Genomic DNA, 25,351 nt, shown 5'->3' with positions numbered 1-25,351 from the left:
TATTGAACATGCACTGTGTTGAACTCATTGAACTGGAATTGGCAAGACACAATTAAGCTGCTCATGGCAGGGGGGTTGGAAGGGAATGATTATTGAGGCTCCTTCCAACCCGAACCATTCTATGATCCTATAAAAATTCCCAGTGCTAGTGACGACAGTTCTGTGAAATTTCCAATAATTTCCTTTATGGTGCATCCCACAGAGATGGAAGCTAATGATAAAAATACAATGTGATTTCCAGCTTAACTCAAAGGGGTCACCTATATTTGTTAGAAAGCAATTTAATTCCTTCCCCTCCCTGAATAGCTGCACCTCTCAGCACTGGTGTGACCTGAATTATTGCTGGTGCTGAGGTGGAGGACAGCACTTGAAACCCTGCCCAGTCCTTAGTGTTCTGTCAGGGGGAGTAAAAGGGTGGTGGGGGTGCAAATCAGATGCCTGAATAAACCCCATCCCTGTCCATCTCACTAGAAGCTGTGGATGGGAGAGGATAATTTCACGTGGTGGTCTCTGTTTTGAGACCCTCGCTGGGTTCCCAGCAGTGCTGACTCTGTGATTCCCTTGACTTTGCATATCCACGTGGATATTGAACACCCAGGTTGTAATAACCCCTGTCATTGCTCAGGCTTTAAAACCCACTTGTAGCCTGGGCTTGCACAGGGCAGTTTGAGAACGTGGGACCATCTTCACGAGACCTGTGTGTCCACCTTTACCTTCTCTTCTGATGTTGCTTTCCACTGGCAACTTCCTTTGTTCCTGGTGCCACTGGGGTGGTTTCTCCAGTGTCTGCAGTGTTGCAGCCCCACCACGAGTACTTTACTTTGTGCTCCTGCAGAGTTAGATTGAATTAGGAAATCATTTAAGTTGGAAAACACTTCTAAGATCGAGTCCAACCATCAACTTCACCACTAAAATGTGTCCTCAAGTGACACATCCATATGAGTTTTGAATACAAAAGGAAAGGCCTTTCTTCAAGGCCAGATTGAACAGGGCTTGGAGCAAACTGGTCCAGTGGAAGGTGTCCCTGCCCATGGCAGAGAGGTTGAAATGAGACCATCATTAAGGTGGTCCCTTCCAACCAAACCGTTCTGGGATTCTATAAAATTCCAAGCGGTTGCTGATAACTTGCTTTCTAAGAGGTGAGATCCTTGCCATCAAATCCCTCCTGGTTTTGTGTTGCCTCTATTGCAAGGGCTGGTTCCGTTTAACATCAACATCTCCAACCACTTTGTTGTTTAGGAAGGCTGCTGTCATTAGATCCTCTAGAGAATTGGTGCATTTCATCAGGCCTGGGCTTAATTTCCTGTTGGCCTTGCAGCTCAGCCGGGACACTTCCCCATCTCCACAGCTGGCAGCAGCTCTGGAACGCGGGGAGGTGGCAGAGATGTCTGCCCCGGAGGCGTTTGTGACAGATTAATTAGCGAGCAAAGATCTCTTCTGAGCCTCCTCGTTTCATCCTGTCACTTCCCGTCCGAACGTCTCCAGGCTCCCGCGGGGCAGGGGGAGCTCGTTCCGCTCTAACAGCGCGTTGTTTTTGCAGGCTTTGGACTTCAGCTTGGATGGGAAGGTGAACTTGACGGAGCTGACGCTGGCCCTAGAGAATGAGCTCCTAATAACCAAGAATGGGGTCCACCAGGCAGCCCTGGCGAGCTTCAAAACGGAGATCAGGCACCTCGTGTGAGTCACCGGGATCGCTGGATGTGCTGCTCCGTGGGGCCAAGCAGGAACTGAAGGGGCAGCTGAGGAATGGTGGTGTGGACGTGGCACTGGAAGGCTCAGTTCTCTCTTAGATTCCTCCCAAACTTCCAGCTGTCTCTTTTTTTTTTTTCTTTTGGAACACTCACCCCAAGGATTGCAGAAAAATATAGTGGAAAAATAAAAAAATGAAAGCAGGATGGTGTTCCCGGTCTGGGAACAGTGTGGAAGTGGTCACTGCTATTCCCAGTGGTCATGGATGGCCAAGGGATGCACAGCTTAGGATGGAGGCTGGTGCAGTTTGTTATCAGTACCTTTAATCCAAACTGATTTCTTGTATCCCAGATCTTTTGCCATGTGATAGACGTGAGAGGAAGGTACAAAGTCACCGTGTAACCCCCCTTTTTTCATTTGAAAGTCAACACAGTTTGACTTTGCACTGGGCTTGCCATGCAGGTTTCTCTGTTCAGAGAGTGTGGGAGATGGGAAACATTTCCCTGTGTGTGTATTTATTAATTTATAACTTATATATATGTATTACTGAAGCTCAAATCTTTTTTCCCACACACCAATTGATCATCTTGCCCACCCCACTTTGGAGACCCTGGCTTTAAGCACTGCACCCTCAGTTTTGTGTGGATTTACTCCTGTTGTGATTGCTGCATCCATCTGCCATGCATCCAAGCTCCAGTTGTGTGTGGTGTTTTGTTTGTACTGTAAATCTTTAAATAGTTTAGATATTCAGGGTATTCATACTCATATATGATAGGCTGGAAGAGCTGGGGGTGTTCACCCTGTAGAAGAGAAGGCTCTTCCCTGGAGGAAACCTTTGAGCCCCTTCCAGTACCTAAAGGAGCTCCAAGAGAGCTGGAGAGGGACTTTGGACAAGGGCTTGGAGGGACAGGACAAGAGGGAACAGCTTCCCACTGACATAGGGCAGGATTAGATTGGTTTTTGGGAAGGAATTCTTCCCTGTGAGAGTGGTGAGGCCCTGGCAAGTTGCCAGGTTGCCCAGAGAAGCTGTAGCTGCCCTATGCCTGGAAGTGTCCAAGGCCAGGTTGGACAGGGCTTGGAGCAACCTGGGATAGTGGAAGGTGTCCCTGCCCACGGCAGGGGGTGAAACTGGATGATCTTTAAAGTTCTTTCCAACCCAAATGAGTCCAGGATTTGATGAATTTGGGAAACTTGAGGTCTCAGGACCTATGGGGATATTAAGACATGTCTGGAGCTGTGGGTGCAAGTTCAAATCTAGTAACTAAATGCGGTTGATAAGACCCTTGGGGAGCTTTCCGAGCTGTTCTCCTCTCCCCCAAAAAACCCTTTGAGGGAGCAGGAAGGGGTGACCTAACCCAGGATGGCTCTGCTTCCCCTAGGGAGAGGTTTGACCAAGTGGCCAGAGAGAAGGAGAAGCTGCGGTCGGACTTGGAGAAGGCCGAGAAGCTGAAATCCCTGATGGCCTCCGAAGTGGACGATCACCACGCCGCGATTGAGCGCCGGAACGAGTACAACCTCAGGTGTGGTGTCCCAAATCAGCCCTCCCCTCCTCCTTGGCACTGCTGCCACAGCATCACGGGGACTTTGTGACATGGGTGGTGCCTTCACTCCCAGCATTGCTTGCCACCTTCTTCTTTAAACAAGCTCTTGATGCCTCCGTAGGAAGCTGGACGAGGAGTACAAGGAGCGAATCGCGGCCCTGAAGAACGAGCTCCGGAGAGAGAGGGAGCAAATCCTGCAGCAGGCCAACAAACAGAGGCTGGAGCTGGAGCAGGAGATTGAAAAGCTGAAAACAGATGAGAATTACATCCGGGACCGCCTGGCCCTGTCCCTGAAGGTAACAGGGACCTGAGAGTTGGGGCTTCCCCCGAAAGGGAGGGATGTGCTGAGCGGGGAGCGATGCTTGAGGAGAGGATGTGTTATGGTGTGTGTGGAGCTGGCCAAAAGTAGTTTAAGCAGCCAGATGGATGTGTATCCATGAGAATCAGTTTTTGGGTCACCTCCATGGGCTGTTCTTTGGATTGCTAAGGCTCCAATTCAAACCTCTGCTGCCATCAAGTGCAGAGCGTGTGTGTGCACGGCTGACTTGCTGGATCTTTTTCTGTCCAGCCAGAAGGTAAAACATCTTGACAATGCTTAAAATATTGCTTTAAAAATAAATAAAAACACCCCAGACACCTAAAGCAAACCCCAAACATCTCGCTGTTATGCCTTTTGATGCTTAATCACAAGTCCAGCGTTCACACTTGGCTGTGGCAGGAGTGGGTTGTGTGGATTCATAATTCCTGTCTTTGGCTGAAGCTTGGAACAGTGTCATGCTCCAGCTTGAATGGGAGTAACTCTTTTTTTTTTTTTTTTTTTCAAATGAGTTAACACAAGCTTATATTTTCCTCCTCCAAATGCTGAGGGTGTTGTGGGGGGGTTTTTGTTTGGTCCAGGAAAACAGCCGCCTGGAAAGCGAGCTGCTGGAAACGGGAGAGAAACTGGCCGAGTGTGAAAGTCTGGCAAGCAAACTGCAGAGGAACTTGGAAAACGTCCTGGCTGAGAAGGTAAACCCTCCTTTTCCCGGTGGGATTCCAGAATTAAATCCCTTTTAAGTTTCTACGCTCGAGCTGCCAGTTTAAGTGACAGCCAGAGGCTCCTGGGGTCCTTATCCAGGTGGGACCAAGGTGACATGGATTACTTTCCAGCTAAGGGAATTAAAGATGCTCCACCTTAGCTGTAATTTTACTCTAATTAAAGTAGGAAGCCTTAGAATGAAGGAATCATCCTGCAAATCTGCGGGGATTTTTTTTTCCTCCTCCTCAGTGCAAAATTTTGGATAAACCCAACATGCAGGTCCTTTCCAGGGAAGTGAATCCATGAGGAGTTAAGTGTTATATGGCATCTCTGCTGAAATAATGTGAAAATCAAAGTGAATGCCTGATCCTGGCTGTGTTGCTTTAAACTCATCAGAATATCAGCTTCTCCAAAGGCATTTGAGTTTGTGCATCCATAGACAAAATGTTCATATGCTGGGATTCCCACCCAGCATCTGTTTTCCAGGCTTCTCGAAAGTTTGGGATTATTTATTGTACAGAGATGTGCATGTGCTAAACTAGAAAACTGAAATCAGAGGGAGCATGAGAACTGTGGTGGCAGACAGTGTTTTGAGGGAGGTTGCTTTTTGTTTCCCACTAGCAGGGAAGTAGAGTTTCTTTATTTAAAATGAAAAATAGAAGGGGAGGAGGCATAGGCTGCAGGACTGCTGGAATGGGCTGCAGGAATGGCATCCATGCTGTGCTGAGCTGGGCTGTTTGGTGGGTGAGTAACTGGATCCCATTCATGTGTTTCAGTTTGGTGACCTGGATCCCAACAGTGCAGAGTTTTTCCTGCAGGAGGAAAGACTGGCCCAGATCAAGAGCGAGTACGAGCAGCAGTGCAGAGTAAGTGGAGCCCAAAGCTGAGACCTGACACCCTTCTTCACCAAGACTATCACAGAATCATTTAGGTTGGAAAAGCCCAACCGTACCCCCAGCACTGCCAAGGCCACCACTAACCTTGGTGGTGTCCCCAAGTGCCACATCCTTACTGCAAACAGCAGCACAGAGGGGCTTGGAAAGCTCTTCCCACAGAGGCAACTGGCTAAGCTGAAAAGGATGAGGTGCCCCAAGGGTGGACTGGGAAAGGGTCTGTGGAGCCCTAGGAATTCAGAGTTGCAGGAACTTGCAGCAGAAATCAGATATATCCACACCTTGCTGGTTTCCAAACCACTGGTGTTTTATTAAAATAAAACTGAGAATGGAAAGTTTGTTTTCTCCTCCCCAAATCTTGCATGGCTGAAAGACTTCTTCGAGGTGAGCCTGCAGGTTATCTATTTACATACCTACTTTCTGATGCCTGCAGTGGTACCAGCTCGTCTGTTGCCCAGAGAATCTGTGGCTGCCCCATCCCTGGAAGTGTTTGAGGCCAGGTTGGACAGGGCTTGGAGCAACCTGGGGTGGTGGAAGGTGTCCCTGCCCATGGCAGGGGATGGAAGGAGATGGGCTTACAGGTCCCTTCCAAACCCAAACCAGTCTTGGATTTTATGGTTCTATGATCTGTTCTGCACGATCCTTTTCATTTTGCATCGTAGAATCATCATAGAATCCCAAAATGGTTTGGGTTGGAAGGGACCTTAAAGTCCATCCCATTCCACCCCCTGCCACAGGCAGGGACACCTTCCACTATCCCGGGTTGCTCCAAGCCCTGCCCAACCTGGCCTTGGATACTTCCAGGGATGGGGCAGCCACAGCTTCTCTGGGCAACCTGTGCCAGGGCCTCACCACCCTCACAGCTGGGAATTCCTTTCCAATATCCCATCTAACCCTTCCCTCTGGCAGTTTGAAGCCATTCCCCCTTGTTGTTTTGCTGATAGGAGGGATGACTGTGGCATGATGGATTATTGACAAGTCTTTCCCTCCTGTAATTCCCACCTAAGTGTCTCATGGTTGATGGGTTGGATGCTCAGCTGCTTTGGTTCCTTTCGCTCAGATCTCCCTTTCCTCCCTCTCAGGAGCTGCAGGACCAGATCGATGAGCTGCACTCAGAGCTGCAGGAGTACCGTGCCCAGGGCAAAGTGCTCAGGCCTTCCCTGAAAAATTCCCTCTCGGAAGAGTTCGATATCGACGTGAAGAGTCACGGCAACAGCGGGATCGAGCCTGACCAAGGTAAAGAACGTCTCCACCGGGACCAGGATCTGTGTTGTAGGGGTTGATGATAACATCTGGGAGGTAGTTCCATGAAAAACTTCCCAGTGAGACTTGATCACCACCTCTGTTTTGACATGTAATGTTGATTTGGAATATGGCTGCTGGTTTATATTTAAAGCCGAAATTAATATTTTCAGTCACTCTGTCTGTGTTTGTGATGGGAATTTGAGAGCTGCAAGTGGCTGCCTAAACAAATTTAAATTGATGAAATAATTCTGTTGAGAATTTTATATATTTATATGTTATGTAATGTTTTTATTCTAATATGAATTACTACTATCTAATTTTTATTTCTAAAGGACTTGGTTCAGAAGACTGCAACCCACTAAATATGAGCATAGAGGCAGAAATGGCCATTGAGCAAATGAAGGAGCAACATCACAGGGATCTACATCACCTCAAACAGGAGCTTGAAGACACAGTAAGTGCTGGAATGAGATGGTCTTTAAGGTCCCTTTCCCACCCAAACCATTCTGGGATTCTGTGATCCCAGTAAGAAATAAAGCTTTGCAGGGGAAATCAATATAAGATGATGACGTGTAAATCAAAATGTTTAATAAAATGAATATATTAAAACTACGATATGGAAATATTGGGGAAGACATCTCCGTAGAATATTCTGTGGGAAATGAATGAATCAACCCTGTTTTCCTTTTGCAGGTGAGCCACTATGAAAAGCAGCTGGACGAGACAAAAGCCCACTGGGAAAAGGAGCAAGAGGATATGAGGAAGAAGTACTCCGAAGAGATGAATGTCATGGAAAAGCAGATCACTGGCCTCAAAAATCAAATAGCAGAGCTGCAGGGAGAGGCAGCAGCGCTCAGGGAACAGCAGGAAGAGCTCGACAGCAAACACAACGACGAGAAAAACAAGCTACAAGTGTGTTTTGAGGAGGAAAAAGCCAGCCTGCAGGAACTGCTGAGGCAGGAGCACGAGGAGGACGTCAGGGCCAGACTGGAGCAGGTGAACGAGAAGTTCAGCCAGGAACGGGAAGAACTGATTCAGAACGGTGTCTGGGTGGAAGAGAAGATGAGAGTCCTGGTGCAGACGCTGCGGGAGGAGAAGGGAGAGCTGGAGCGCGGCTTCCACGAGCAGCTGAAGAGGCTGGCTGAGGTGCACGCCCTGGAGAAGGAAGAGCTGCAGCAGGAGCTGCTGAGGAAGCACGAGCAGGAGCTGGAGGAGGAGAGGTGAGTGTCTGGTGTGCTGAACCTCCGTGGCTTGGCGTGGTGTGCAAGCTGGGCCTAGTGCAGATGAACCCATGACACCTAATTCCAAGTGTTGTGACCGTACACTGCTGTTCCCTGTCCTATTCCACAACACTGGGCTGCTCACCAGGGTTTTGTTTTTTTTTTTTTTTCCCTTCTGACCTTTCTCAAGCAGGTATTTATATTAATTTTTAGCTTGCCCAGAGGCAGCAATGGTGTTAAAGCATAACCAGGCGTGATTAACTTGAGCTCTGTTCAGGATCCCTGTGCTTTACAAATCCCTGCTTTGTCCTTCTAAAACATCTGGGTTTTCAGAGTTCTTGGCTGAAGAAAGAAAGGGATGGCTGGGAAATGCTTTTTAAGCCAACATCACATATCAAAAGCAACTAAAACCATCCTGGGGTGATGAGGGAGATAAGGGTAAAAATATCTACCCCCACAAATCTCAGCACAGGAACAGAAAGGACACACACTGCCCATGAAACCTTTTCTGAGGACATTTCATGAGTTGTTACACTCTTCCAAAGGTTCTCCTTTTTGAAGTTTCACCAGATTGTCTCAATTTTAACGTTAGCTCTCAGAAACACCCGTGCAATAGTACGAAACTCAGTGAAAAAGGTATTTATTTTTTATTCCAGCTTGTTTTATTCAAAAAGCCATTTTGAATCTCTTTGAGGTAGCCCAGAGTTTAGTAATATTTTATATTGACCGTGTTTAGGAATAAAATGGCAAGTGACTATAACAGAAGAGCATCTCATGCACAAACTCAGTTTTCTGTGGACACACAAACGCTTGTGAACAGATATGAAGAGACTCTGCAAAGCCTGGAAGGACGTTACCAGCGGGAGCTGCGTCAACTCGCAGAGCAGCAAAGGGAGGAGAAATCCCAGTGGGAGTTTGAAAGGAATGAGATTGCTCAGGAGGTCGCTGAAGCCCACGAGCACCTGAAGGAGAGCCTGGCAAATGAAAAGGCTGTTTCTTCTGCCCTGACCCAGGAGAGAGATCTCCTGGAGAAGAACTTCAAGGAAGAGGTGAACAAGCTGGTGTGCGAGAGGGAGCAGCTCGAGAAGGAGCTGCGAGACCTGAGGAGCGCTGCCGAGGAGCAGGAGAAAAAGCTGAGGGAGAAGATAGCCCAGCTCCAAAACGACCATGAAAAAGAGCTTAAGGACAAAGACGAGTTAATATCCATGGTGGAGGAAAATGGGAAGCTGGTTAGGCAAAAGCTGGAGAGACTGGACAGTGAGTATAAGCAAGAGAAAGAGGAGCTCAACTCCAGACTTCTCGCTCTGGAGAGTTTAAACAAAGACATTTGTGCAAGGGCAGAGACAGAAAAGGCAGAGATGAGTTTGGAAATCTCAGCCCTTCAAGGGAAAATACAGAAACTGCAGTGGGAGGCGCGTGGTTTTTCCGCCCTACGAAGCCATTACAGGGCCCTGGAGAGCGAGTACGCAAAAGCCAAGAGCAAAATTGCTTCTTGCCCTGGTACAGCACCTCTGGGGGATGATGCAGAAGTTCTCCAAAGCCTGCAGAAGGTGCACGAGCAGGCTGTGAAGGAGAATGTCAGGATGGCTGCCCAGATCCTCAGGCTGCAGCACCGGCTCCGAGCTGTGGAGCGGGAACGACCTCCCAGTCCCGGCTGCTCCGACTCCGGCTCAGAACCAGAGGGAATGGATCCCAGTTTTGAAGGGTTGCCCAGTGATTGTCAAGATGCAGAGAAGGAAATGGATTCAAATGTCCTTCCACCTTTGGAGGCTGACAGTACAGACCTGGAAGATCTGACAGAGGTGGATTCAGATTTGGAGGAAGAATGTGGCCACACACTCAAGGCACAGGGGTGTTGGATACAAGGAAGTGAAGCAGCTCTGGATGCTGATGGCAGTCAGGATTGTGACAGGAACCAAGAGCTGCTTTCTTGGGTGCCTCTGCTGCCAAAAAAGAGGGATCTCGAGAAAGTTCCCAGAGCAAAAATGCTACACAACGATGTTAGACTGCAGAAGGTTCCTCCACTAAATGGGAGAATAGCTCCTAAAAATAAAGGGTTTGTTTCTGATGCTTTGAAGCTGCAGGTTGAGCTTGAAAAGGCTGAAGAACTGAGTGAAGCCTCTTCCCTGTTGGATCACACTCCTGGATCAACAAATGGTGACCTGAAGAGCGTTATAGCTCAGCTTTGGAAAAGGGTCGAAGAGTTGGAAGACAGATCCATGGCACAGGCTGAACTTCTGTCACTGCAGGAAGAAATTCAGGTGGAAAACGAGGATCTGAAAGCTGAAATGATGCAGTTAATTGAAAGGAATAAAGTGCTAGAAGACAACCTGGAAAGACTGAGAAGCCTTCATTGCAAACGGGGAGAAAGCGAGCTGGAAAGCGTCGAATTCAAGGAGGAAAACACGCAGCTCCTCCAGAACATCACAGAACTGGAAGATGTCCAAGAGCAAGACGTGGATTTGCACAGTGACACGAGAGGTGGGAAGCTGGAAGAACATCCCACAGAGTTCACAGGTCAGCAAGACAATTCCCAGAGCGACGGCGCGGCGAGAGGGGCGTTGGTGGAAAAGCCCGACCGGGAGGAGAAGGCGGCTGCTCCGGGCATCCCAAACTCCGCGTCCTTCCACCGCGAGGGCAAGGAGAGGAGCGTGGTGACACAGGGCTTGCAGAGCACGTGCACTGAGCTGCAGCAGAAGGTTGATATCCTGAGGTAACGTAGTCTTGCACCGGCGTGCCGTAGCCACACTAACCCCGATCCCACCCACCGCTCCACACGCTGCACGGCTCCTGCATTAACCACTCTAGTCTAACTCTTGAGTAGCAAGCAGTGCCATGGACTCCTAACTCTTCTAATCCTGGATAACCACCGTTGGAATAAATAAATAAATAAATAAATAAATGTGTGTGGCTTCTCTCCCTGACCACGACCTAACCCGAGTGGTAAACCAGGAGCGACCTGCCAGCTGTCCTGTGGACGTAGTCACCATCACAGTGTGTAGTTTATAATACAGAAACCCCTGTATTTCCATGTCCAAAATCCATGGTAACACTTCCAGATTGCTTTTAGCTTTTACTAATATCACTTCACTCCGTTTGTTCCCTTCTAGTCCTGAGTGTTGCTCGGAATGCTGAAATTGCTCCTATTTTTCACAGTATTTCACTTAATACTGGAGAATTATGGTAATTTGAAATGCTAAAAGGGCTTCTGCTTTTCCTCAATATTTAAGTTAATACAAGAGAATTATAGTGGCTTTTTGTTCCCAGTTAGGTGTTTGATATGGTAAATACCATTATAACACAGAGAGTATCATAGGTTTTACCTACTTGTTTTTAACTGCTGTATTTCAGCAAGGATTTTTATTTTTTTTTAATGGATAAAGTGGCTACAAGTGGCTTGATTATTGTTCAGCACCAGCTTCCTGCAGGAAATTGTTCTTTCAGGTGTCATAATGTGGCTAAGTTATTTCTGTACAGTCGCCTGAGGACAGAAAAGGCACTTTCCAACAGTGCTGTTCCCAGAATTCTGAGTTCCAGTTGGGGAAACAGCTTGCTTTCCTGGCAATCTCCACATTGTGGGGTGAAGCTATTTGTAACTTAAGGACTGAAAGATATAGAAGCTTTTTAGATTTTTAACTGTACAAGAACATGCCAAAAGAGCCCCCTTTTTTTAACGAACTGGGGAGCGCTCTTACTAAAGAAATGTGAAATATGAATATACTATTTATACATAAAACAAGCCAACTGTAGCTTTGCTTTGAAGCGTTACAGGTATATCTCAGGCTTGGGGGACTTTTTCCACCCTGGATTGTTACACAGGGACTGTTCTCACTGTCTCCTCCCCCTGCCCCAGATGCGAGGCCGAGAAGCTCCGAGAAGAAAACGCCGTTCTGAAAAACGAGGTGACTCTGTTAAACGAGGAAGGAAGCGCTTCCAGCCTGAAGCTGAGGGAGCTAAACGGATCCAGGGAAGAGATGAGGTGAGAATTCCCTGGGGCACGTGCCCAGTGGTGCCTTCAGGCTGTTGCTGCAGTACAGTGGGTTTATATCCCTTCTCTCCGAGCTCCTTCGCGCGTGAGATTTTCTACAAATCTGAAATGGGCTCGTTTCGTGGTGCTGTTGGAAATCTCCAGCAGGTTGTCAGGCTATTCCTCATCCTTCTCCCTGCCCATTCCTAGAAGCCAGGCTTAGCTGTAGGCATTGAGATGACCCAGTAACACACACAAGCACAGGACCTACTTAGGAGCTGACCTGATGCAATTATTTGTGCTTCAGCAAAGGCAGGGAAAGGCACACATGTGGCAGATTATTCCAGTCATTTGGTCTTGGATAAGTACAGAACTTATTCTTCTCTTCTAGAAAAGACCTCCATGGGGCACCTTGAGGGTTGAATTCTTGCCAAACGTATGCAAAGCAGTGATGCTGAGCCAATAAATAAATATCCAGAATTATATCATTTTTGACGATGCTAAAAACCAGCCCATTCTTAAAATCATGGAATCATTAAGGTTGGAAAAGACCTCCAAGATCATCAAGTCCAACCATTGACCCAGCACTGCCAGATCCACCACTAAACCTTGTCCCCAAGTGCCACATCCACGTGTTTTTTGGACACTTCCAGGAATGGGAACTCCACCCCTTCCCTGGGCAGCCTGTGCCAGGGCTTGACAGCCCCTTCAGTGAAGGAATTTTTCCTGGTGTCCAACCCTGACAAAACTTGAGGCTGTGTCCTCTTGTCCTATCTTAATTAATATATTCATAAGCGATTTTAATGTTAACGAGCTTTTGTTTTTCCTTAGGCAAAAGATAGAGGCTGTGAGGAAGGAGAAAGTGGCTGTGCAGAAGATGGTTGAGAACCTGAAAAAGCAGGTGTGTGGTCAGAGCCCAGAACCTTCTCTCTAGAAACCATCACTGTATAAAAACTGTTCCTTGGATGGTCACAAAGGCGGCGGAAAACGAGCATTTTATAAATTTAAACTTTGATAGCTGTTCTTATTACCTCCTTGGGGTTGATTTGAGGCTTGTTTGACCTGCTGAGAAGACAACAGCTGTAATTATCCAGCTCACAGAGGCTTGAGAGCCCTTTCCAAAGTCAACTTGGAAAGTTTATTTCATAGAAATATAAAGTTTAAATCTTTGTTTTGTAGTCTTTGTGGGTAATGCTTTGCAGTAGCCCGTAGGAAATGGAGATGATGTGACTCAGCCTCTGCTTATTTCCCAGCTGGCTGGTTCTAGGAATGCTGCCAGCTGTTATCCATGTGATTGCTACTTTTATTTTAAGGGTGGTTTGTTATGCTGGCCAAAGTAGAAGGTTTAAGTAGCTTTTACATTCATGTCCCTCTCAGTATTGCTGAGGAAAATTCTTCTTAGAATAACCTATTAGGATAACCTTCAAAATCCACATCAGCATGGCAAAGGGAAGGAGGAACAGTGCTGTGCTGGGTGACTGATATAACTGGTCTAATTAAGGCCAATTAACTGGTCAGAGTCACTGTTGGAGTGACACTTGTCAGATCTTTATTCCCCTTAATAGAAAGGAAATATTAAAAGCCTCGTTCCCAGTGGAAAATCAGTCGTAGCTGACACTGATGTCCCCACTCAGGTGGCAGATCTGAAGACCAGGAACCAACAGCTGGACTCTGAAAATACGGAACTGAGCCAGAGGAACTCCAAAAACCAGGCAGATGTGCAGGATCTCAATCAACAGCTGGCAAGGGTGCTCGAGCAAAAGGAGAGGGAAGAGGGAAAATGTACCCTGGAAGAATGGGAAAAGGAGAGACTGGTACTGAAACAGGAACTGGAAAACTCCAAAAGAAAGGTACAGGGTTATACCGGGACAATTGGACTTCCAGGTGCTATGGAATGGGCATCCCTGTCTTGGGGTGTGTGTGGGGTTTCAGAGCTGAGCTTTGCTGAGTTCTGGCTTAAACATTCCTGCACGGGGCAGGGAGGAAAGCCTGGCAGCAGCCAAAAGCCAGGAGGTAAAAATGTGCAGGTTGGCCTTGAAAATTATGTCAGATATTTCCCTGCACTTCCCAGCATGGCTGTTGTGTTCATCCAGTGCCATCCCAGCTGTAACCACTCTCACTGGCTGCAGCATCCTCTGCTTAACCTTTGGTACCCTGTGAGTCTCCTGAACTGAAATCTGAGCCCTTTGCTTTTTGCAGTCCTCAAATCTGGTGTCGTCCCTGGAGGTGGAGGTGTCAAAGATGAAGGTTCAAGCTCATCTGATGGAGCAGGAGAACCACATCCTCAAGCAGGAGCTGGAGAAGACAAAACAGGTATGGCATCCTATTGCCCGGAGAAGCTGTGGCTGCCCCATCCCTGGAAGTGCTGGACAGGTTGGAGCAACCTGGGCTAGTGGAAGGTGTCCCTACCCATGGCAGGGTTTGGAATGAGATGGTCTTTAAGATCCCTTCCAACCCAAACCAGTCTGTGATTCCATTTGAGTGCTATCAGATAATTCTCACCATCTTTTAATGTATTCTGGGTTGAGAAAAGTTTAATTTCTTTAACTTCTTTAAAGAAAGGTCATAAAAGTAAGGGAATGTAACTCCTCTTGAAACAGTCTCTGGGTACAATGCACAATTGTTCAAATGAGGTTGGGCTCATTTAGACTTTGCCAAAAATCTTTTGGCAATAGTGGATCTACAGGGAGAAGCTTTGGTAAGCACAGAGATTTAAAGCTCTAATCAAGGAATAGACAGGGCAAATGGGATCCACAGGAGAGCATTTCTCTGTGTAATTGGTGATACCCATATAGCTCCATTTAAGGGCTGAGCTCTTCCAGCATGTCCTCTCAGAGAGAATTCCTATTGCTAAATCCATCTGGAGATATGGGTGGAGATAATTTCCTGGAGGGCTCAGTTATCTCCTGTATAAACACAGTTCAACTGGCTGTAAATATATGCTAATAAACACAGATAATGAAGGCTACAAATGAGTCACCTCCCTGATCAGGGCTCCACAAAGTCATTTTCTGTGCAAACCACTCATTTGAGACACCCAATGCTCAGGGTTGATAATGGTCTTTAAAAAGCAAAAGCAGCTGAGGCCTGTTCAGTAATGAGTGAACTGTGGCTGGATGTAATTACAGGCAGGAGATGGAGTGAGGAAAGGCAGGAGAGCCTGGGAGAAGGCAGAGTGCTCAGTTGGGGAAAGGATCAGAAGTCAGCAGTACGGTGGTTTTCCCTCCACATATTTTCACACGTGTCTATTTAGATTAAATATTAGGGAGAAATTCCTCCCTGGGAGGGTGGGGAGGCCCTGGCACAGGTTGCCCAGAGAAGCTGTGGCTGCCCCTGGATCCCTGGAAGTGTCCAAGGCCAGGTTGGACGGGGCTTGGAGCAACCTGGGATAGTTGAGGATGAACCTTTAAAGATCCCTTCCAACCCAAACCATTCCATGATCCCATGACTTGAATGCCAACTTCTGCAGCAGCACAGAAACACAACTGTGAGGGGTTTGCTTTCCACAGCTGCCCAGATGCCCTGATCTCTCTGACCTCCAAAACGAAGTTTCGAGCTTAATTACGAAAAATGAAAAGCTGCAGAAGGAGAAAGAAGCCCTGAGTGAGGAACTGAACAGATGTATTGATAAGGTAAGAAAGAACTGCAAACCCACATCACTTAAAATTCTTGTGTCGTTATCTGTATCACCACAACCTGTAAAACTGCTTTGGATCCTTTTTTTTTTCCTTACCCTCAAGCCAGATAAAGGCTGAATTGCCACTGCCTGATTTTTTTAATTTTTTTTTCCTAGCTGGTCTGAGAGAGGAAATCTTAAATTCTGGAGCACAGCTTTACTGTAATTTGATTATGTAGAAAATTCCAAACGTTGCAGTAAAGGGAGGCCTGGGTATAAATACTGCAGCAGGACAAGGAAGACAGTGTTCTTGGACTTTTATTGCAGCTTTAACATGCTGTAACTCTGAACTTGGGCAGAGTAACTCATGTGCACACTATAAATAATGATCCTGTTGTGTGGAAATTCAGGCTGGGAGCTGAGAGGGTTTTTTTTCTGCTTTCTTTGTGTGGCTGTAACTCCCTCTGGGTTAACCCTCAAACTGAGTTAGAGAAAATCCTGAGTGAGGCTTCCCCTTGTAATCTCATTGCAGGTAGCTCAAGTCAGCTGCTTAGAGAGTGCAATTAGCAGCTTGAAGCAGGAGCAGAAATCCTGGGAACAGCAGAGTCAGGCACTGAAAGCACAGCTCACCATCTCACAAGAAAAGGTACAAAATAGTGATTTGTTTGTTATAACCCTAGATAAAAAGCATTTTGATCATCTTTCATAGTGCTTTCTTTCCCTAAAAACCCCTTCTGATGTGTGCAAAGATGTGGTGCAGCTGAGAGTGGCTGCTTTGATGGGCTTTCAGAGTGATGTTCTTAAAGGACAAGAGGAAACTTCTAAATGGAACAAGGGACTTTTTCCTCCCCCCTAAAAAAAAAAGTGATGCTGTTTTGCATCCACAGCCAAGTTACTTGTGCCAATTCACTCTGCCTGGTTGTTCCTAAAATACTGCAGAAACTTTGCTTCTGCTCTCCTGGTGCAGGAGAGGGGTGTGAGCATCTGGCTGCTTGGCTGAGCACTCTCCTTGGCCATGGGCTGCCAGGAGGAATAAATAATTCAAGGGAAATCTTCTCTTCCAGCACGTCCCAGCAAATGTTCAGGGCTGGAAGGTGTCTCTGTTAAATGCAGCCTTGTGTCTGTATTCAAGGTGGATGGCTGCTAACTTGGAATAAATAGAAAGTTGGAAAATCATTTGGAATTCTAGAGTTGTAAGGTTGGAAAAGCCCTCTAAGATCAAGTCCAACTATTCCCCAGCACTGCCAAGGCCACCACTGACCCACATCCCCAAGTGTCACATCCACATGGCTTTTAAATCCCTCCAGGGGTGGGGACTCCACCACTGCCCTGGGCAGCTTTGCCAGGGCTGGACAACCCCTTTCCATGAAGAAATTTTCCCTAATATCCACTCTAAACCTCCCCTGGTGCAACTTGAGGCCATTTTCCTCTTGTCCACTTGTTCCCTGGGAACAGAGCCTGACCCCCACCTGGCTCCACCCTCCTGTCAGGGAGTTGCAGAGAGAAACTCAATTTACCATTTTCAGGGGGGGTTGTCAGCACTGTACCTTCACTCCTTCCATCAGAGATCCTAAACACATGTGGCACCTGGTCCACAGACAGGAAATCTTGGTCCAGCAAAGCTGATTCCTGCTTGTTACAGGTTCAGAGCCTTGATGAAACACTGCAGAGCACCAACCTCCAAGTGTCCCGACTGAAATCTGACTTACAGGTGACGCAGCAGGAGAAGGAAACTCTGAAACAAGAGGTGGTGTCACTGCACAAGCAACTGCAGAGCACCAGTGAAAAGGTAAAGGGCTTCAGGGGCCTCAGAAGATAGCTGTAATTGTTGTATATTGTATATAACGTGCAGATTTTCAACTGATTTTTAGAAAACTTATTATTTTAAGCGTCGAATGTGAAGGTCAATCCATCTGAGTTCTCATCCTTCCCTGAAAGAAACCTTTTGCCAAAGATAAAAACCCAATTCTGTGGGTAATGCATGGATTTGCACCTATCAACTATAAAAATTAACAAACTAATTGACTGAGGGTCCAATTTCCAGTCCAACTTAGTTTTGAAAGGTAGAGAATTATGCCAGCCTCTCTGAACTAATGAGGATTTGTAACTGGAGGAGGTTGTAGACAGCAGTCTCAGGACTGGTATTATGGGTTCAGTTAGTAATTTGGCTTGTTTGCCCTGTAATTAAGGAGTATTTAATGTCCACATGGAAAAGAGGCTGTTTCAGAATGGTACAACAGGAACTAAATTTCAGCTATTACTGACTAATATATAACACTGAGTCCTATTTTGCTCTAAACAGAGCACAAATTGCCTTTTTTTTTTTTTTTTTTGTGGTGTTGAACTCTGTGCACTTGTTCTGCACTCAGTTATTATCCATGATTTTACTGGAGGGAAGCACTTGGGCTTTGCACATTGAGTTTCTTAGGAGAGAAAACAGCGTGTAGGCTGGGAGGAAAACGGGAATCCTGCGACTTTAGAGTCTGCAGGTGCCAAAAGTCCACGTAAAACCCACCTGAATAGAGGAAATATCTGCTTCTTTGTTTAAGGCCTAACCCTGCAATTCTGTCTGTCTTAAGAATCGGGTTCTGGAAGGGGCTGTGCCTTCCCCAGGGCTGCAGGACCAGCAGGGGCCAATGCCCTGGGATGGAGTGGAGCAGCTGACGGATCGGGAGCAGAGCCTGCTCAGGCAGGAGAATGAGAGGCTGCAGAGGGAAGTGCAGAGCACTAAAACAGACCTGGCTCACTCCAGGGAGAAGGTAACCGGAGCAAGGGGACGGATCACAGGAGGGCTGGGGCTGGGAGGAAGCTCTGGAGGTCATCCAGTCCAACCCCCTGTTGGAGCAACCCAGAGCAGGTTGCACAGGATCACATCCAGGCAGGTTTTGAATATCTCCAGAGGTGGAGACTCCCCAGCACCCTTTGGATATTTCTCTTCTTTAAAAGAAAATCCCCTTAATTCTTCTCCCGTTAATTCTCTGGTCCAAATTCCAGTTAACACCCTTTCATTTTTTTCTTTTAAAAAAAAAGATTCTTAATATTCCCAGCATTCTTCCTGTGCAATTTCTTGGCTCGCAGCAATAGGCAGATTATGAGGAGGAAGGGAGGGAAAGAAAGAGAAAGGGAAAGGGGGAGGACAAGATGCTCAAAGCTAAAATGTCAAAAGTACCCCAGATTTGCCCAGAGAAGCTGTGGCTGCCCCTGGATCCCTGGAAGTGTCCAAGGCCAGGTTGGAGCAACCTGGGCTAGTGGAAGGTGTCCCTGCCCATGGCAGAGGGTTGGAATGAGCTGGGCTTTTAAGGTTCCTTCCAACCCAATCATTCTGGGACTCTGTGAATCCAAAATCAATTGCTGCTCTGTACTGTAGATGAAGTTAGATGCAAATAGATTTTTTTGGATCACCTGGAACATCTTTCCACATTTGCTCTTGTCTTTAGATCCGACAGCTGGAATCTACAATCCTTTCCCTAAAGCACCAAAAGCATCAAAGCCAGTCAGGCATTGTCAAAGCCATAGAGCAGGAGAAACTGAGCCTGAAGAGAGAGTGTGAGCAGCTGCAGAAGGAGTTGTCATCTGCAAACAGGAAGGTTAGTTTTGGGTGGTGAAGTGACAAGCTGTAACTTTGTTCTTTTCCTCCCAGTTTTGTGCTTTTTTGTCTTTTTAAAAAAAAAAAACAAAGCCCTGTCCCAAGGAGCTGACTGTGCCTTGTGCATCTGCAGGGTGACATTCACTTGTGGAAAAGCATTATATTTGTCCAAGTACTCCTGTTTTTTTAGTCTTGAATTGTCTTTAATGGTTCATGACTTGAGTATTGGGGAGAAAAAATTAAAAAAAACCCAGATAAAATAACCAACTTCTATTTCTCTAAGGAAACTTCTCTTGTCTCTGGTAGATCAGTCAGATGAATTCTCTGGAACGTGAACTGGAAACCAGCTCAGAAAATGAAGGGCTAAGGAAAAAGCAAGTCAAGCTGGATGATCAGTTAATGGAGGTACTTCTCAATCAGTGTTGACTGTGGGGCTTTATCCCTGTCTCACTCTGCCTGTGGATTTGTTTTAAAACAGCTTCTAGATGTGTAGGAACAGAGAAAACAGATTGAAACTGGAAGAACTAATGTCTCCTAATATTTAACTTCATCTTTCATGACCAAGATGTGAGCGTGACAAATGCTGTGGCTTATCATAATTCACATAAGGCTTCAGATGTAAAAGCAAATAGCAAAGAAACTTGTTTCTGTGCTTTTGAGGCAAGGCAAACACTCCCCTCTTCCTTCCTAAAACGTGTCACCTCAGATTTCCTGACTAATGTTTGTGTGATGCTGCTCTGAATTTAAGCCTTGTAATGTTATCGTGATAAATCAACAATTTATGCATTTTACTGTTGTTTCCACTCATGCCTCGAAATTTTCAGTTGAGATTCTTCCAAAGGCTGCAAATGATGCTGGATATTAAAACTGTGTAACTCTGAGGAGTCCTTGGAATGGACAGAGCTCAACTGTGTTTAGTGTGAGCCTTAAGGTTCAGCCCAGACCTCTGAGTTGTCTCTCAGTTGATGTCCTGGCTTTGAGTTTATAACATAATATTAAAAAAAAAAAGAACCACAATTTTGGCTTTTGCTATAAATCAAAGCATCTTCCAGATGAGGCTTTTACAACACTTTATTAAGAGACTTCATGTTTTTCATCAAGGCAGCAAGTAGGAAACATTATGCTGAATATACAATGTAATTGGTTATAAAACTGTGAAAACTTGATTAGTAAGTACGAGATTTTGACAAGTTAATGAAAAGACTGTTTATATTCCCTGTGCTTTTATTTATATAGTCTTAATTAAGCTTTGGGAAAATGCCAAGCACTGTTAAACCCTTCAGTGTATAAGCACCAAGCAGGGAATTGAGTTTTCTGCTAAAATGTGTATTTCAAGCACGTGGGATTTTGTTCCTCCTCTTAATGTTTTCCAGGCAGGTGTGTATGTAACATTTTGTGCCTTCTAACTCTCTCTTTTGTGCCTGTTCTCCTTTTGTTCATGGCTAACCTGGCTAGAACTCAGTGGTTGGAAGTAGCAGAGAAGGGTGCAGTTCTCTTTCTGAAATAGTGTGCGAAGGTAGAGCAATGATTTTTGATGTACTGCCATAGCATGGAGAAAACATTTCTTTTATTTCTTTTTTTAACGGGTTTTTCCTTTTATCCCATGCATCTTTTTAAATAAAGGAGCCACTATTCATTTCAATGTTGATTTTTCACTTGGACTGTCTGTGCAATTTGATTCTGTGCCCCCAGAAGCTGAAAATTCCTAAAGGCACCGCCTGAAAAATGGAGAGAAATAACCCAACTGAAGTAAAAAAATAGTTAAATTTGAAAGTGGAAAAAATGAAAAGTGGCTTCCTACTAACCCATTGACTGTGAGGTTTGAAGGTGTTTGCATACTTACCTCTGGTACTTGCATGCTTTTCCACCAGACTGTCCAGTGTATCCCTAAATTAACTGCTCTGTGATCCCACTTGGCATCATCCCAATAGTTTAGCAAGTTCATTATTGCTCCATTTTTGGGTTTTTTTTTTTTTCCCCCACAGATAAACACAGCAGGACTATATTGTTTTCATTATTGTTTCGCTGGTATTTGTTTTTTAAGATGCTGTTAACACTGATTGACTGTTTCTTCATTAGATGCTCGTGTGCTTCACAGCAGGACAGGAACCCCTAAAGAAATTCCACAAAAAGCTCATTATTTTCACTGTTTATATTGTCAGGATAAGAACAGCTCCTTTCCAGACAAGTTGATTCAGGAGAACCACCCCCCCAGATAACTTAAAAATACAAATAGTTTTACTTTAAAGTACCTGTAAACCTATTTTCTGTTTACCTGGGCCAGCAGAGATCTATCTAGAGGTGGTAACAGAAGAGCTGCACTATTGTAAAATATAGTTATAGATGAACTCACCCACTGAAATATGACTTCAAATTGAGGCTTCATTTTACCATGAGTGAAAGGAAATTAAAACCACTTGTGAAAGGGAAATTAAAACTGCTAAGATAATCTTACACACCTTTTCCTAAGGGAACAGAGTAACGGTTTTGGGACAACAAGTGAGAATTTATCAACTGGGGAAGAAATTATTGATGTTATACAAATTCTAGCTGAAACATCAGTTATTTTTACTGTGCAGGTCTGGAATTCTTTAGTATTATAAACTCTTACAACTGTGAGTTACTTACCTGGGTTTTACTTTAGTCTAAAAAAAAAAAATCTAAATTATTTCCTGTGGAAAATTATTATTATTTCCTTAGCTCTCAATACTTCTACAGTTAGTAGTGAACATATGGAAAGATCCATAGGGGTTTAAATATTGAATTTTTAATTTAATGGAATCAAATTGCTGAAGTCATCATAAATGGCCCTGAAAATTTGTTGTGCTTGGAGAATATTCTCTCTCCATCCTAAATTTAAGACTAGAAACAACCAGCACAACTTCAGTGCTTTTATTTGTAAACAGGTGCTATTTTTAGAAGAGCTGCTGAGATGGAGGTTAAAATAAAAATGGAACATTAAGAAGGACTAAGTTAAAGCTCACCTAAACTAAACCTTGACAGGTTTCACCAGAAATTCAGTGGGTTTATCATTCAGGTCTGAAATGGTGGATCAAAGCTCAAACTCCCTTAGAACTGCATGTAGCTGCATCTTTTTTTTTCCCCCTTGGAAAAAGTCGTCCGTGGAGCTTCTCTTGCTGAGTTCAGGCTTGCTTCTGTTGCCCACAAGAAATCTGAGAAGCAGCCTGATGTCTGGAGCATCGCTGGAAGGTCCGGCCGTGCCCACGGGTGATTTATGGGGGTTTTTTTTTATCCCTCTTCTCCAGATGCTCCACTCCAGCTCCAGCGGGATGCGTAGCCAGAGCCCGCATTCCTGGGAGCTCCAGCAGCAAGGCTGTGCCGTGGTGCCCAGGGAACAGTTCCTGCAGCTCCAACACCAGCTACTCCAGGCAGAGAGGAGGAGTCAACGTCTTCAGGAAGAGCTCGAGAGCCGACCCTCGGACACGAACATGCAGCAGGTAAAGCAGAGCTCCCGTTGACCCAGGGGGTTCAACTTTTAAAGGATAACCCACTTGTCCTGGGTTTTTCTTTTTTTCCCCCCCTCCCCCGATTCTGATGAGATCCCTTCTCCGTTTATGCCAGTTCAAAAGTGAAAAGGAAAACTCATTCCATCCAAAGTCTGTACGAAGGGAGGCTGTTTGACATCTTTAACCTGAGCCACAGCTTAGTTCTGAAGTGCTCTCCATCTTTTTGGAACCCAAACCACTCCCATCCACACTCAACTGGCTTTTCTCCTCCTGATCCTTCTGTGTTCTGTAGGGGTTTTTTTGTTTATTTAATGTCCATGTCTGGAACTATTATTTTTAACAATACACCACACCAGATCCATCCCATAAAATCCCAGTTTGGGCTGGCTTTGTCACCTGGAATTCTGTCAGTTGTGATGGGGCAGAATATGAACAAATGAGTCCTTTTTTTATAAGGTCAAATCTTCATGATTTGGCCATAAAACAAGACATTTGTTTGGAGAACGTCGTTAATGTTACAGAGAAACTTCCATGTTGGCATTTCTGAGGAAAACCAGTTCCAAGGAACATTAATTACATCCACTGCCCACACTGGGCAGAGTCACTTATAGTGATATTTTGATTTTTATTTTTTTTTTTTAGCTTGCAAAACTATTATAGTTTTTATTGTTGAATTATTTATTATAATTGAACTATAGGCAACAGATAGAAAAGTTTGCATCTCCCTTATAAAAATTAAGCTTTGGACTGAGCTTGCTAAATTATCCTTTTTGTTTTCAAAGAGTTAATGAATCTCTAAAGCTTTGGCTCAGGCCATAGGTCTTTAAATAATATTCTAACTTCATCTTAAAATAATATTACAGCTTTATCTCACTGGAAAAGATAAAGCTCTAAATAACTTGGATAAAATACTAAATATTTGTATTAGATTGGATGTATTTAGATTAGATATTTATCTAGATTAGATAAACAGATTAATTGGATAAAATACAATAAACTGTTTATTAATCTGTTAGAAAAAAAAAAAACTCTTACATTTTAAACTTAGGTTGTTGTTACAGTTTAAAAAATAATAATAAGACCAACAGTTTGAAGCTCAAAAATCTCTGAACATGGTAAAATAGGGTATTCCTGGGAAAAAAAAGGTATTTTGGAGACAATATATGCAGTAAACAGTTCTCAAAGTTTCCAAAATGTGGAGTGAAAGTTCTTTTTAAAGAAAGGCATAAGATCAAAATGTCCCTTCAATAAAGGAACATAAAAGGAAACAATATGGGGATAAATAGGAATAAATTGACTGTGATCTGATGTCCTTTTCAGAGGTGCTGATGGACCTGGTCCCACCCCACGGAGGGTGGAACGTGCAGTTTAATTTAGGAATCAATAAAAGCCATATTGCAGCAGTGGCAGCTGCAGATGAATGTGCTGGTGTTGCATTAGGAGTGATGACTCTGTGATTTTTTGCTTTTGCAGAAACAATCTGCAAACCAGTCACATCCTGGAACTTGGAGTTCCAGAGAGAAATCCACTTCTGCGTTTCCTGGAAAAGCTTTAATTCTGGAAAGCTCCATGAGTTTAAAAGTACTTGCAGAGAGGCTTTGCAAATTTTTTCTGTCAGTGCACTAATGCACTTAATTCTTCATTTTTTTTTCTTTTTTTTTTCTTGTAGTAAATGGCTGTTTTGGTTCCTAACATTTCCTACAGGTTTTTTCCCGTGGGCTTTGCTAGAAAAGTTTCTAAAATACTATTAAAAACATGCACTCTACAGTTACAAACAAGGCCAAAAAATCGTTTTTGTTTGTCTGAACTTCACCATTTCTGTGAGCACCTCCTGCTTTAATTCTCACTGTCGACTTTTCTTCTCCATCCTGATTGCCAGGCTTAACATTCAGTTGAGTTTATGTCCATTTTAATGTCCCCTTTAGCACCTTGAAAAACTCCCATCCTAATCCCTCTCCTCCAGTGAGTACAAGGTCAGGTCATCTCCCTGCTTTCTGTGTAAAATTTTTTGCTGCTGCTTTGCATTTTGCAGCCTTCTTAGATCCTGAGGTATCCAGAGTTACCCCCCTCCCCTTTTTTTTTCTTTTTTTTAAATGGAATTATTTTGTGTTTGTCCTGCTCTGCAGTTTTCATTGCTTTTTGATTGTGGTGGTGGTCTGTGTTCTCGTTCATTTTACAGTCACTCTTGAGCTATTTTCCCCCAAAGGCTGCTGTCATATGTTGAAATTTCACTAAATTAAATTAAATTATTACTGTTTTTACTGTGTTGACCTCTCTGGACTCTTCTGAATTCCCAGTGACTGTTCCTGCTGTGTCTGATGCTGTAATTCTTTTTTTCCTTACCTCACATTCCTTGCTCAAAAACTACATTTGGGAGCCTGTTAATGACCCAGTATTTCCCAAAGTTCTCTTAGAACCAACCAGTATTTTTGTTCAGGGTACTTAGAGCTGCTCAACTTCCCCTTTTTCAGGTCTTTATTTCAGATTTCACAGAATCACAGTTGGAAGGGACCCACAAGGCCCCTGAGCAGCTGCTTGTTCACTCTGAGGGCAAGACTTAAAATTAGGTTTAAAATAGAAATGTAAGGTTTTTAAAGGTCAGTTGGGCTACGTTTTTTTCACAAATGTTGTTTGGCAACCTTGTGAGATTTTTTTTTTTATATATATACACACTCATATAATGTATGAGGAGATGAGATTTTATTTATATATATGTGTGTATATATATATAAAAAATGTATTATATAGATTTTATATATAAGGAATGTATTATATTGGTTTAGTAGATATAAAACTATATGGAATTTATAGATATAAATTTATTTTGCTTTATATCTACAAAATGTAGTATATATTTTATATCTATAAAATGCAGTATATATTTTTATATAAAGTGTATGAGATATAAGGTATGATAAATATATATAAGGTATGAGATACATATATATAAAGTAGATTACATTATATATATAAAGTAGGGTATATTACATATATATATAAAGTAGAGTATATTAGATATATATACATAAAGTAGGGGATATTAGATGTATACACATAAAGTAGGGGATATTAGATGTATACACATAAAGTAGGGGATATTAGATGTATA

The 25,351-nt window shown here is 44.3% G+C and overlaps 1 protein-coding gene across 1 annotated transcript in view; it reads left to right on the top strand.

The window, feature by feature from the left end:
- Positions 1-25,351, top strand: part of NIN (ninein) — a 54,713-nt gene that overhangs the window by 22,902 nt on the left and 6,460 nt on the right. The window contains exons 7-25 of the mRNA XM_029963614.1: positions 1,541-1,677; positions 3,069-3,209; positions 3,352-3,526; positions 4,128-4,238; positions 5,025-5,114; positions 6,224-6,377; positions 6,719-6,840; positions 7,080-7,606; positions 11,460-11,585; positions 12,405-12,474; positions 13,208-13,423; positions 13,773-13,886; positions 15,083-15,205; positions 15,722-15,835; positions 16,832-16,978; positions 17,769-17,948; positions 18,627-18,776; positions 19,082-19,180; positions 22,042-22,233. Of these exons, the coding sequence (XP_029819474.1) occupies positions 1,541-1,677; positions 3,069-3,209; positions 3,352-3,526; positions 4,128-4,238; positions 5,025-5,114; positions 6,224-6,377; positions 6,719-6,840; positions 7,080-7,606; positions 11,460-11,585; positions 12,405-12,474; positions 13,208-13,423; positions 13,773-13,886; positions 15,083-15,205; positions 15,722-15,835; positions 16,832-16,978; positions 17,769-17,948; positions 18,627-18,776; positions 19,082-19,180; positions 22,042-22,233 (2,988 nt within the window). The remainder of the gene's footprint in view (positions 1-1,540; positions 1,678-3,068; positions 3,210-3,351; positions 3,527-4,127; positions 4,239-5,024; positions 5,115-6,223; positions 6,378-6,718; positions 6,841-7,079; positions 7,607-11,459; positions 11,586-12,404; positions 12,475-13,207; positions 13,424-13,772; positions 13,887-15,082; positions 15,206-15,721; positions 15,836-16,831; positions 16,979-17,768; positions 17,949-18,626; positions 18,777-19,081; positions 19,181-22,041; positions 22,234-25,351) is intronic.

Source organism: Manacus vitellinus, unplaced genomic scaffold (genome assembly GCF_001715985.3).
Source record: "Manacus vitellinus isolate BGI_N305 unplaced genomic scaffold, ASM171598v3 scaffold_103_pilon, whole genome shotgun sequence".
NCBI classification, from domain to species: Eukaryota; Metazoa; Chordata; class Aves; order Passeriformes; family Pipridae; genus Manacus; species Manacus vitellinus.
The sequence above is the reverse complement of the archived record's forward strand: the minus strand, read 5'-3'. Positions and strand labels throughout refer to the sequence as shown.